At 59.2% G+C, this 11,517-nt stretch overlaps 1 protein-coding gene across 1 annotated transcript; it reads left to right on the plus strand.

The window, feature by feature from the left end:
* Positions 1 to 750: 750 nt before the first annotated feature.
* Positions 751 to 10,422, plus strand: TLDC1 (TBC/LysM-associated domain containing 1). Its single transcript, XM_006888871.1, has 8 exons — positions 751 to 909; positions 3,029 to 3,259; positions 4,250 to 4,394; positions 6,008 to 6,436; positions 7,118 to 7,236; positions 9,627 to 9,803; positions 10,114 to 10,217; positions 10,281 to 10,422. Exons 1-8 carry the CDS (start codon positions 757 to 759, stop codon positions 10,420 to 10,422), a joined length of 1,500 nt encoding a protein of 499 aa, XP_006888933.1. The 5' UTR covers positions 751 to 756.
* Positions 10,423 to 11,517: the final 1,095 nt, after the last annotated feature.

The following is an 11,517-nucleotide window of genomic DNA, read 5'->3' on the forward strand; positions in this document are numbered from 1 at the left end:
GAGATGCACACCACAGTGGGGAGGAAACTTGTACATTCACTGAGTTATAGGCATCAGACCCCAGAGGCCAGAAGTGGTCAATACTACTGACGTGAAATATGAGTCATTTACAGAGCGGCACCAGTAGTGGTGAGATTGACCATAATGACACGGACAGCCGAGAGACCCCCGGGTCTGTCTTGCAGGAGTTGTGTCCACAGCATGCCTCGGGGTGAGGATGGCATGGCCGGTCCTTGGAGGAGGGCGTCATGCTTGGATAAGCAGGGGGTCAGCGAAAGTGGGGAAGACTCTCAAGGTGGCTGCAGCCAAGGCTGTGAGGACTGGTCAGGGGTTACTGAAGGCACAGGGGACCCCACGACCCCTGACAGCATGGGGCTGGGGAGGGATTATTGATCAACACAGAGTTTCTGTTTGGGGTGGTGGGATCATATTAGGGGGGAAAGTCAGCCACTGGAAAATCCTTCACAAAGCTTCCCTGTGTTCTAGTTAGATTTTGAGCCTTAACTGATACTATCTTGACCGTTTACCTGTCAGTTTCTGTCCTTATTACGTGTGAAGGAGAAAGATGAGGCCGTGTGCTCCTGTGATGATTTGCAGCCCTGGACGCCCTCAGGGGTGGTTCTACTGTGTCCCACAGGGTCGCTGTGAGCTGGGGTCCCTTGGTGACAGCGGGTCTGGCGTTTGGGGTGCTCCATCTGGATCTCCACTGACGCCCTCTCTTCTCTCTGCAGAGGCTCCTGCCACCTAGCGGGGAAGATGGGGAACAGCCAGAGTGGCTCGGGCCGGGGTTTCCGCTCCCAGTTCCTCCCTCCGGAGCAGGCGGAGGTTGACCAGCTGTTTGAGTCACTGGCATCTGATCAGAGCAGCCCGCACACCACGCCCAGGTCCTTCTCCCTGCAGGCTCTGAAGGCAAGGATGGGGTTCACAGGTCCACACTCCCCTCACCTCTCCCTGAAAGGCGGCTTTATTGGGACACCAGAATGTTCTCTGCCCGGGGACAGAGTCTCCCTTTGAGACTCTGCAGGCTGTGTGGCTCTCTGGTGGCCTGGTGCTAACGAGCTGCGCTGCCAACCCAGAAGCCCATGGTTCAAATCCACCAGCTGCTCCACAGGAAGATAGGTGTTCTCCTGTGCACTTGACTGCCTCAGAAAACCCACTGGAGGGTCACTGAATCCTGACTCCAAGGTACCTAACGACAATGTGGCTCCTTTCATAGCTGCTCGGCTGGGCCAGAGGAGCCCCAGACACTGCCTAGTGGCCCCATGGTAGAAATGAGCAGTCTCTACAGGACCCCAGAAGGGAAACTTGGAGCAGATGCGCGATGGTTGGCTTGCTCTTTGCGTCATTTCTGACTTGAGGTTGGCACCAGAGGGATCCGTCCAGCTTGCCATCTCTGGAGCCACTGCCCATTGTGCTTCAGCTCTCAGAGATGAGGTGTAAATGGGGTGACGAGCCTGCCTCATGGGATCTGGGGAGGCCAGGAGTCATGATGTCTTCACATGCACCTTTGCCTCTCGGAATGGATTGGAGCTGCCCTGAGGGTTTCTGAAGCTGTGTGGTGGGCCCGCTGCCCCAAATTGTGCTTAGAGGGAAAGTTCACAAGCACGTTGGGCTTTCATTCAGTCGTCCAGCCATGTTCTGTTTGGTAACCCTAACCCTGATGCACCCACAGCGTCTCCCCCTGTTCTGCTTCCTGGAACTCTTCCTCCTCATCCGTCCTTCTGCCGCCCCCCCCTTCTCAGTCAGGGCTCCCACTTGGCTCAAGAGGTTGGCTGTCCTGAGGACTGAGGCCTCCAGCCCGGAGTTCCTCACCGGGGGGGCCTGTCTGGCCTTTGGCTGCCAACTGAGCCACGAACCTGAGGTTTGTCCCGAGTTCCAAGGATGACTAAGGGCCATGGTCCAGCGGCTTGTACCCCGGTAATCTTGGCTGCCTTTATGGTTTTGTTCCATATCCCCCTATGCGTGGGTGTCTGCATCGAGATGACTGAGCATGGCACGGGGTCAGGCACAATTCTGGTCCCTTGTTCATAGTCACTGTCGACTTGGTGACATCCATCATCATCATCGTCATCTAGGATGTTCTGCTGTGGTTAGGGCATCACTGAGGCTGTGAAACCAATGGATCAGGCTGTCTCATCTTAAATGTGTGGAGTGGCTGTTGGGTTTGAACCACTGACCTTTCTGTTGGCAGCCCAGCACTTAACCCACTACACCACTAGGCTTGGTGGTGGCCAGTGGTGTGTTTACTGTTCTTCACCAGCATCGTAGTCCAGAGGTGTCCATGTTTGGGTCGTAGGTGTTAAAACTGCTAATGTGCCCAGGCTGTGCCCAGTCCCAGGGCTGCTGAGTTCACGCTCCAGGCTGCCGGGGGAGGCAGGATGCGGGCCACTGTCTCCCTGGGATGGGGGAGGGCATGAGCTCTGCCCTTGGAGAACTTGTAGAGTGGGAGCTGAGGGTGCTGGGGTCCCCCCCACACATGCTCATTGCATAGAGGGGGATCAGGAGGGGAGGGAGTTTCTCCCCGAGCAGCTCCTGTGTCTGCGTGCGCATGTGTGTGTACACGCTCTCGGGAGTACACACCTGAGTCGCAGTCTCAGCTGGAGGGGACAGAGCCACATGGGCTGGTTAGAGACCCAGCTCAGAGTCAACAAACCACCACACAGGCTGCTTACAGACCCAGTGCAGAGTTGCCACAGGGGCTGGTTAGAGACCCAGCGCAGAGTCACCAAACTGTCACATGGGCTGCTTAGAGACCCAGCACAGAGTTGGCGGCAACGCTTACTGAGATAAACATGGCTTGAGTGGGTCAGAGAACTTGAGAAGGATCGTGGGGGGTTCTTTTCCAATAGAGTTTTTAAAACATCAACAGAATCCTCATAACTCATATGTGTGTGTGCACATGCACACGTGCCCCTCACTGGGACAGAGGGGACACTCGGTGACAGAAACTTCCTGGGGTAGTGCTGGTTTTGGTCTCCGTTTTCACACAGCCCTGATTTTGGTCTCTTCTCCCTCCCACTCCCCACAGAGCCATGTCGGGGATGCGCTTCCCCCCACCATGGTTACCAGGCTGTACAATGGCATGCGGGCGGCTGGTGTGACGGGCACGGCCAAGGGGCCCAGCGAGGCCGTCTCCCAGGACCAGTTCACAGTGGCCATGTCCCACCTGGTCAAGGGCAGCGCCCAGGAGAAGAGTCTCATCATCCTCAAGATGGTCTCGGCCGAGGACGGCCCCGTGAAGGCCAGAGAAGTCCAGCAGGTACGGAGGCCGCCTGTGCTTGGTGGGCCCACGGCGGTGTCCCTGGACCATGTGTCTGCTCTCGAAGTCTTTCATTGTGATTTGGGTAAAAGTTTAGAGTGGATTAGTTTCCTGTTCACCAGTTAATGTATGTCTGTCTGTATGTCTGTCTGTCTGTCTGTGTGTGTGTGTGTGTGTGTGTGTGAGAGAGAGAGAGACAGACAGACACGGAGACTCAGAGACATGCAGGTTGCAATCTTAGGGTGACAGCACCTGCCCCACTTCTCCTTGTGTTCCCTGCCTCCATTCCTCCCTGCCTCTTCGTGGCTTCTGGCCTCTGTTTTGGGGGCAGATAGGGCCCTTTTTGGCTTTGTGTGGTTAGTTCTGAGAAACCTCACTGTTCACATCCCAGGCCTGTCTGTTGTTTGGCCAAGAGGTGACCCTTGGGGGTGGGTTCAGGTCCAGACTTGAGGGGCATCCGAGGGCCACGGTCCCAGGCCTCCAGCCTCCAGCAGACCAGGAAGTCTGAGCTTTGTTATGACCTTGAATTTTGCCCCAGGTTTTCCTGGCCCTCGGCCCAGGCCCTTCGCTGGCCCCGTCAGGGAAGCTGGCAGTGGTGGGTGGGCACCATCTCCTCCTAGTCTTGGACTGGTGGAGGCTGAGGTGGGCCATCAGTCCTTTCGATGAACGTTCTCTGAGTCTTGACTTTGCTCTTCTTTACTCCCGACGTGGAGAGAGCAGTAACTGTCCTAGACGGTCTCTTGTGAACTCTCACGACGCCCGCTGCCCCTCCCCACGGGAGGACATAGAACATTGAAACCACGGATTGTCATGGCCAAGGCCGTGGCCGGATGTCTGGGCCAGCCGTGTGTGTCTCTGGAAGGGGTGCGTGCCGTGTTCCCCACGTGTGGCCCGTCCTTCCTCTCGATGAAGAGGTGAAGCCTTTCCTGCGGGGCTAGAATCTGGGTCCGGGCGCCTGGTGTGTCTGTCCCTGTAACGCTGTGTCCTCAGTTCACAGAGGAGCTGGTGGCCGCTGTGGTGCACGTGCTGGACCACAGACAGGAGCTGAGAGCCTGGCCGAGGAAGGATGCGGCGGGCACCCCCTCCAGAGTGCAGGTGATGGCTGCACAGCTGCTGTCCGAGATGAAGCTACCAGGCAAGTCCATCGGTCCCACGTCTGTCAGTCCTGGGCCCGAGTCACAGAGCAAGTCAGTTGTCCTGGGCCACGCTTTCTCAGTTACGGCCATGCTGTCATACGCTGAGCGGACTGCAGGGCTGTCAGGAAGGGTCACGGTTGTCCATGGGCCCCTGCAATGCCATTTAGAGAAGGAGTGAAGGATAAGAGTGGTGAAGCCGAGGTCAACACTGTCCGGCGGAAACTTAGATGAGCAAGGATGAAGGCCGCTGTTGATTTTCAGGCCGGAAATGAGAGTAGTAGCTGTTAGGTGTTGTGGAGTTGGTTGTGATTCCCAGCCTCTGTCAGTCCATCTGGCCGATGGTCGTCTTCCCTTCCACTGACCCCCTCTTCCACCCTGATGCCTGTCTCCAGGGACTGGTCCCTCCTGAGAACACGGCCAGAGGATGTGAGACTAGGTCTCATCATCACAAACCACCACGTGAAGTTCTCTGATAATCTTGGGGTGAACCCAGCATATCCAAACCCGGGAGCCCTGGTGGCGCGGGTGTAGGAGCTGGCAGGGTTGCTGGCCGGAAGGGTGGCGCTTTGAATCCAGCAGCTCTCAGAGGAGAAAGATGATGGCTGGCTGCCTCCCCCACGGCTCGGTCACTGCCGTGGTCAGATCTAACAGCGGCCCTGCCCCGGGGTCCAGGGCTGTGGAAAGACATAGTCCATCCTTCTCCCAAGAAGTGCCCATGGGAGTTGAACCCGCGGCCTTTAGGTTAGCAGCCACGTTAGTTATGTGCTGCGCCACCAGGGCTCCTTGCTGTAAAGATTTACAGCCTCATAAACCCAGTGGGGAGCTCTGGTGGCCTAGGCGGTAAGGTGGTGCACTGCCAGCCAGGCTGGTGGTTCAGAGCCACCAGCTACTCCTTGGGAGGAAGATGCAAAGTCTCTTCCCCTGTGATTTACAGCCTCTGGGGGCCTGCTGGAGGGTCAGCTGAGTGGCATCTGACTCAGTGGCAGTGAATGTGATTTACAGCCTCTGGGGGCCTGCTGGAGGGTCAGCTGAGTGGCATCTGACTCGGCAGAGAATGTAATGTGAGTTTGAAGTTGAACCCAGTCGAGGTCACTGTGAACCAGAACCGACTTGATGGCAAGTAGGTTCAGATTTGGTTTTATTAAAAAAGTCATTTCCTCATGAATTAACACAAATATTGTTGGGCTTTTTTAAAAAAAAAATTGTTTGTAGTTGGGGTATGCTGCATTATTTTAAATTAAGTCTTTGAAATCAGTTGCCAATTTTATACATACAACTCAGTAGCTGTGTTGACTTATGGCCTCCGTGTGGGCTGATGGCCTCTGTGAGGTTTATGGCCACCGTGCAGGTTGAGGGCCTCGGTGCGGCTTGAGGGCCACCGTGCGGGTTGAAGGCCACCGTGCGGGCTGAGGGCCACGGTGCGGACTGAGGGCCACCGTGCGGACTGAGGGCCACGGTGCGGACTGAGGGCCTCGGTGCGGGCCTCGGGCCTCGGTGTGGGCTGAGGGCCTCCATCCTGGCTTACGGCCTTCTTGTTGGTGGCCTGGTTTATGTGCCTGTAAGGAAATCCGGTAGCCCTGCTCACACTGTCCCGCCCACCGCTTCCTCCCAGATGGCAAGAAGCTGCTGGAGCCGGAGCAGCTGGACTGTGCCTGTGACCAGGCTGTGATCGAGGACTGGGTGTTCCGGGCCCACCACGTGGCCACCTTTCTGGGTGTGCTCGTCCACCACGGCCTCTGCCTCTTGCGTTCGTCCCTGAGTCTGGCCAGCCTGATCCCGGAGCGCCACTCTGACCAAGGCCGGGAGTTTGTGAGCATCCTGGACGTGTTGGCGGTCATCTACCTCAACTCCCACCTGCCCAGGGAGCAGCGGGCCAGGTGGCGTCTGCTCTTCTCCTCTGACCTTCACGGCAACAGTTTCTCCCAGCTCTGCGGCCGCATTACCCACCGCGGGCCCTGTGTGGTCATCCTCGAAGACCTTGACGGCCACGTGTTTGGTGGCTTTGCGTCCTGCTCCTGGGAGGTCAAGCCCCAGTTTCAAGGTAAGAGTGGGCACCTTGAGCCCCAAGGGTTCCTGGAGGGAGGGCACTGATGTGGAGGAGCATTGCTCGGTCATAGGGCACAGATGGAGGACAACATGGCGTGGTCCACATAGAGGGAGCACCACTCAGTCATAGAGCACAGGAGGAGGACCAGCACAGCGTGATCCATCCCCAGGGAGCACCACTCAGTCATAGGGCACAGATGGAGGACAACATGGCGTGGTCCACATAGAGGGAGCATCACTCAGTCATAGGGCACAGATGGAGGACAGCATGGTGTGGTCCATCCATGGGGAGCACCACTCAGGGCACAGGTGGAGGACAACATGGCGTGGTCCACATAGAGGGAGCACCACTCAGTCATAGAGCACAGACGGAGGACCAGCACGACGTGGTCCATATACAGGGAGCACCACTCAGTCATAGGGCACAGATGGAGGACAGCATGGTGTGGTCCATCCATGGGGAGCACCACTCAGGGCACAGGTGGAGGACCAGCATGGCGTGGTGCATCCCCAGGGAGCACTCCTCAGCCGTAAGGCCCAGACAGTGGACTAACAGGACGTGGAGAGCCGCACTGCCTCCCTGTGGCTCAGCTCAGCTGCCTCAGCGCATCGGCACCACTTCTCGTCTCAGCTAGGACCTGGCCTGGCTGATGACCTTCTTTCTGGTCACTTTCAGGGGACAACACATGCTTCCTCTTCTCTATATCCCCCCGCATGGCCGTCTACACGTGCACTGGCTATAATGACCACTTCATGTACCTGAACCACGGACAGCAGACCATCCCAAATGGACTGGTAAGGCGGGAATGTGGTCACTGTTGGGGTGCACTCGATCCTGTGTGTGCCCTGATGACACGGCAGTGGGGCGACAACTCCCCGGAATGGGACACAGGCTGCTGGCCATCAGCCAGAGGCAGCCCGGGCAGCTCCCTCCTCTGCAGGCCCCCGTCTCTGTCAGGCCTCCTCGTGGTCGGGGCTCATGGGGCAGTGACCACTCTCCTGGCGTGACCAGTTGTAGAGGGCTGAGGCTGTGGGTGCTGACTCGTCTCTGGTCTCCTGTCCTGACAGCTGCCTGTAGGCTGGGCTGGGGTGAGGGGGAACCTGGCTGGGGGTCACCCTCTGACATGCTTCCCTGGACCAACTGAATGTCCTCTGTGACTTGTAATGCAGGACGTGGCTTTGACCATTCCTTTCATGGCCCATTGGCCACGGGGAGAGGAGGGGGGAGAGGGGTCCCTCTGTGCAGTATGGGTCAGCAGGGGGTGACTGGGGAGGGCCCGGCATACTCAGGGCCTGCACCCCAGCCTTGCCGGTAGGGGAGGGTCTCCCGTGCCCACGCCAGCCTCTCTGGCGGGGGAATCCCCCACGCTCATCCTGGCCCTGCCGGGAGGGGAGTCCCCCATGCCTATTGCAGCCCCTCGCTAGGAGGGAAGGGTCTCCTGTGCCCACCCTGGCCTTCCTGGTAGGGGGTTCCCCCGCACCCACCCTGACCCTGCCAGGAAGGGGGTCCCCCGTGCCTACCCAAGCCTCACCGGGAGAGGAGGGTCTCCCATGCCCACCCCAGCCTCGCTGGTGGGGGGGATTCCCCGAGCCCACCCCAGCTCTCCCCGGCCTCACCAGGAAGGGGGCTCTCTTGCACCCCAGCTTGTTTCTTTTCTTGACTCCTTACCTGGAAGCTTTTTCTGAGGAGTCTCGAGTGTGGGGACAGCCCTCCAGCACAGCCAAGCAGAGAATGCAGGCCACTCTGAGGTCAGGAGAGAGGGGCCCCTCCGCGTTCCCCACGGGAGGTGGGGAGGAATAGGTCCGGCGTGGGCTGACCCCAGTGAACACTCCCAGAGGGCAGTGCAGCAGCCTGGAGGACAGCGTCCCCTTTGCCAACTGGACTCTCCTTTGTCCACAACCAGAAGGGCTGGTGCCGAGCTGCCTAAGGGCTCCCCAGGGCCAGGAGGAGGCTGATGGAGGGGAGTGGACAGTCGGAGTGGGGAGGTCCGGCCGACCTGGTCTCCCTGTCAGCAGTGGGCAGGCTGCAAAGGGTGGCAGCGTGGACAGGACAGGGTGCCAGATGCCCTCCTCAGATGCTACCCCTCCTGCTGTCCCTCTGCTAGCTGATGACACCGAGGGCTTAAGTCACTGTCGTGCTCTGAGCCCAGCCCCTCATGTGTGTAGGAGGCGGGGCCCTGCCTGGCCGGGTGACTGAGAGGTTCGCACCCAGACACCGAGGTCTTCCAATGTCAGGTCCTGGGGTCTGCACCCCTGCTCATGGCTGGAGTACTGGACCCTGCTGACCTGGGCTTTTTTCACCTCTTGCTGGTCTGGTGGTTCAGTGGGTTAAGCATAGGGCTACTACTAACCCCAAGGTTGGTGGTTTGAAGCACCAGCCAGTCTGTGGGAGAAACATGGTGGTCACCCGCTCCATGAAGATTAACAGAAGAGCTCAATTCTGCTGCCAGAACAAAAGCAGGAAGGGAACGGGGTGGAGAAGAGCTGTATTATATTCTAACATGCCACCAAGTTGAGTATGAGTCACAGTGGCCCTGTGAACACAGCTCTGAACTCTGTCCTGTGCCAACCTCACACTTCCTGACACACCTGCGCCCACAGCTGCGGTCACAGGGTCAGTCCATGTCATTGAGGGTTTCCCCTTCCGAGCTGACCTCCACCTTTGCAAGCATGATCTCCTCCAAGGAGTCGGCTCTCCCCGCAGCATCCCCGAACTGTGTGAGGTCACACTTTCCTATCCTTGCTTCCAGGAGAACTTGGGCTGCAGTTTTCAAGGTATCTGTGTTCTCTGGGCGTCCGCGGGGCACTCATTCTCCCACCACAGCTCAAAGCCATCCATTTTCCTACTGTATTTGCCCTTCAGCTCTCAGATGCATATAAGGATTGAAAAGTCTGCAGCAGTTATAGCCCGGGAGGGCCTGTGGGCAGCTCCACGCTGTCCTGAAGGTCTCCACACTCACTGTGTGAAGATGGGGGGAGGAAGTTGCTGTCATTTGCTCTTCAGCCTTGTGGCCTCATGAAGCGCAGGGGCCGGGTGGTGTCAGGAGGTTCTGGCAGGTTCACGCCCTGGGGCGCTCTGGCTGTCCGTTCGCAGCACATGACTCTGGTTGGCTCGGACGCCCGGTGGGTTTGAGCTTGGTGACCGCAGGGTGAGGGAGGGTAACACGCTGTCTGCCCCCCGACAGGGCATGGGCGGCCAGCATGGCTACTTTGGGCTGTGGATCGACATGGACTTCGGGAAGGGCCACAGCAAAGCCAAGCCCGCCTGCACCACCTACAACAGCCCGCAGCTGTCGGCCCAGGAAGACTTCCGCTTCCACAGGATGGAGGTGTGGGCTGTCGGGGACTTTGTGCCCCAGCAGGTGAGTGAGCCCTGGGGAACAGCTCCCCAGCCCCCCACCTCTATCAGAGGTCCATGTCATGGGCATCGGGCAGGTGCAGCCCCTAGACTGTGTGCATGGGTATCCAGGAGGCCGGAGTGGCCCTGCTCCCCACTGACGTATACCCCACTGTGCCCTGGAAGTGAGTGGGATCTGGAGGGAGATGGGCCTGGGGAGGACCAGAGTTCACCACCGGTGGGCAGCAGCCAGGCAGTGTCCCTATCTTAAGATGTGCACCTGCTAGTGCTTCTCTGCACCCCACTGAACCTTCTCCCCATTGCCTCCATTCAAGGCCAACACCAAGAGCATCCTGGACTCAGACCCCGAGGCCAAGGCCCTGCTGGAGATCACTGGGCGCAGCCGGCACAGCGAGGGGCTGCGGGAGGTGCCTGACGCGTGAGGTGGTGCGAGGCAGGACCCAGGCCTCCTGGACCCCCTCAGCCTCCTGGACCCCCTCAGCTCCGACCCCAGACCTCGAGCGGCATGGGACCTTAACTGTAACTTAGCCAAGGCTTTGCCCATGTGCCTGACAGAGGCCTGGGCCCACAGCCTCTTCTCCAAACCACCCCCCAGCCCTGCCCTGCTCTGCGCTGGCCGCTGACCCCTGACTCGGACACACCCGCCCTAGCCGGCGGCCCCGTTTTTAAAGAGCTGGCTGTGTCTTCATGCAGGACAGCAGGTGACCGCGACCACCCATCTCCTCGGGGTCCACGGTGACCCCCGCCTCCCAGCTGCATTTCCGTGAGTCTGTGCCAGAGTGGGCAGGGAGGTGGGAGCGGTGCCACCGTGAACTGACCAGAGCCGGACCCCAGGCCCTCTCCTGGCGGTGTCGCCCTGGATGCTGTGTGTGTAACGTGAACGTATGAACACGCCTGTGTAAACTCGCCCAGACCGGCCGCCGTCCCTGACCCCAGCTGAGCTGCCCGCAGAGTAGGGCAGAGTTATCACGGCTCTGACCCTCCAGAAGTGGATTGCCAGGTCTTTCTTCTGAGGCACTCAGAGAGTTCAAACCACCCACCTTTCGCTTGGTAGTTGAGTGCTTAACTGTGTTCACCCGAGGACATGGCCATCTCCTCAGTCCCCCCCCCCATGGCCATCAGGGAGCCATGGTGGTGCACTGGGTTAAGCCTGGTGGCTTGAATCCACTCCCCGGAGGAGGATGCACCCGTCGGCTCCCGTAATGGTGGCCTCTGGGGCGCTGTGGGTGGGCATGACTGGTGGGCAGTGCTGGGGTTAGTGGGGTAATGAGAGCTCAGCCTGGCTCCCAGACACCCTCCCCCAACGCTGCCTCCTGCTGCTACGCTGAGCAGTGAGCCTCTCGGAGTGGACTGGCTACATGGGGTCCCATGTGCACAGAATCATCTGTGGAAGCCTCAGGTGGGGTCCTCAGGTGGACCTCCGGTGCCCTATGGCCTGTGATCCTGGACTTCGGCTTCTGTCTGCACCATGGCTCAGGGAGCTGCCAGGGTCTGCCCACTCGGCATCCAACCCTCTGCCCAGATCGCGGCCTTCAGTACCCAGGTCACCTGGATTCCAAGCCATAGTCGGAAGGGCCGGGCCGTCCTGAGGGGCTGCACCTCCCCCAGGGGCTCACTGCTGCCCCCATGGCTGTATGCCCCAAGCCCTCCCCAGTCTGCCTTGTGCAAACCGGGTTCAGCCCATCTCCCAGGTACAGCCTGTGACCTTACACTACAGG

Source organism: Elephantulus edwardii, unplaced genomic scaffold (genome assembly GCF_000299155.1).
Source record: "Elephantulus edwardii isolate Elephantulus edwardi_28Jun2011 unplaced genomic scaffold, EleEdw1.0 scaffold00072, whole genome shotgun sequence".
Classification (NCBI taxonomy): Eukaryota; Metazoa; Chordata; class Mammalia; order Macroscelidea; family Macroscelididae; genus Elephantulus; species Elephantulus edwardii.

Coding starts and splice junctions, on each gene's coding strand:
- TLDC1 (XM_006888871.1), top strand. CDS start 757: ATGGGGAACAGCCAGAGTGGCTCGGGCCGGGGTTTCCGCTCCCAGTTC. Junction 9,804..10,113: donor GGGACTTTGTGCCCCAGCAG/GTGAGTGAGCCC, acceptor CCTCCATTCAAG/GCCAACACCAAGAGCATCCT. Junction 10,218..10,280: donor CTGCGGGAGGTGCCTGACGC/GTGAGGTGGTGC, acceptor GGACCCCCTCAG/CTCCGACCCCAGACCTCGAG.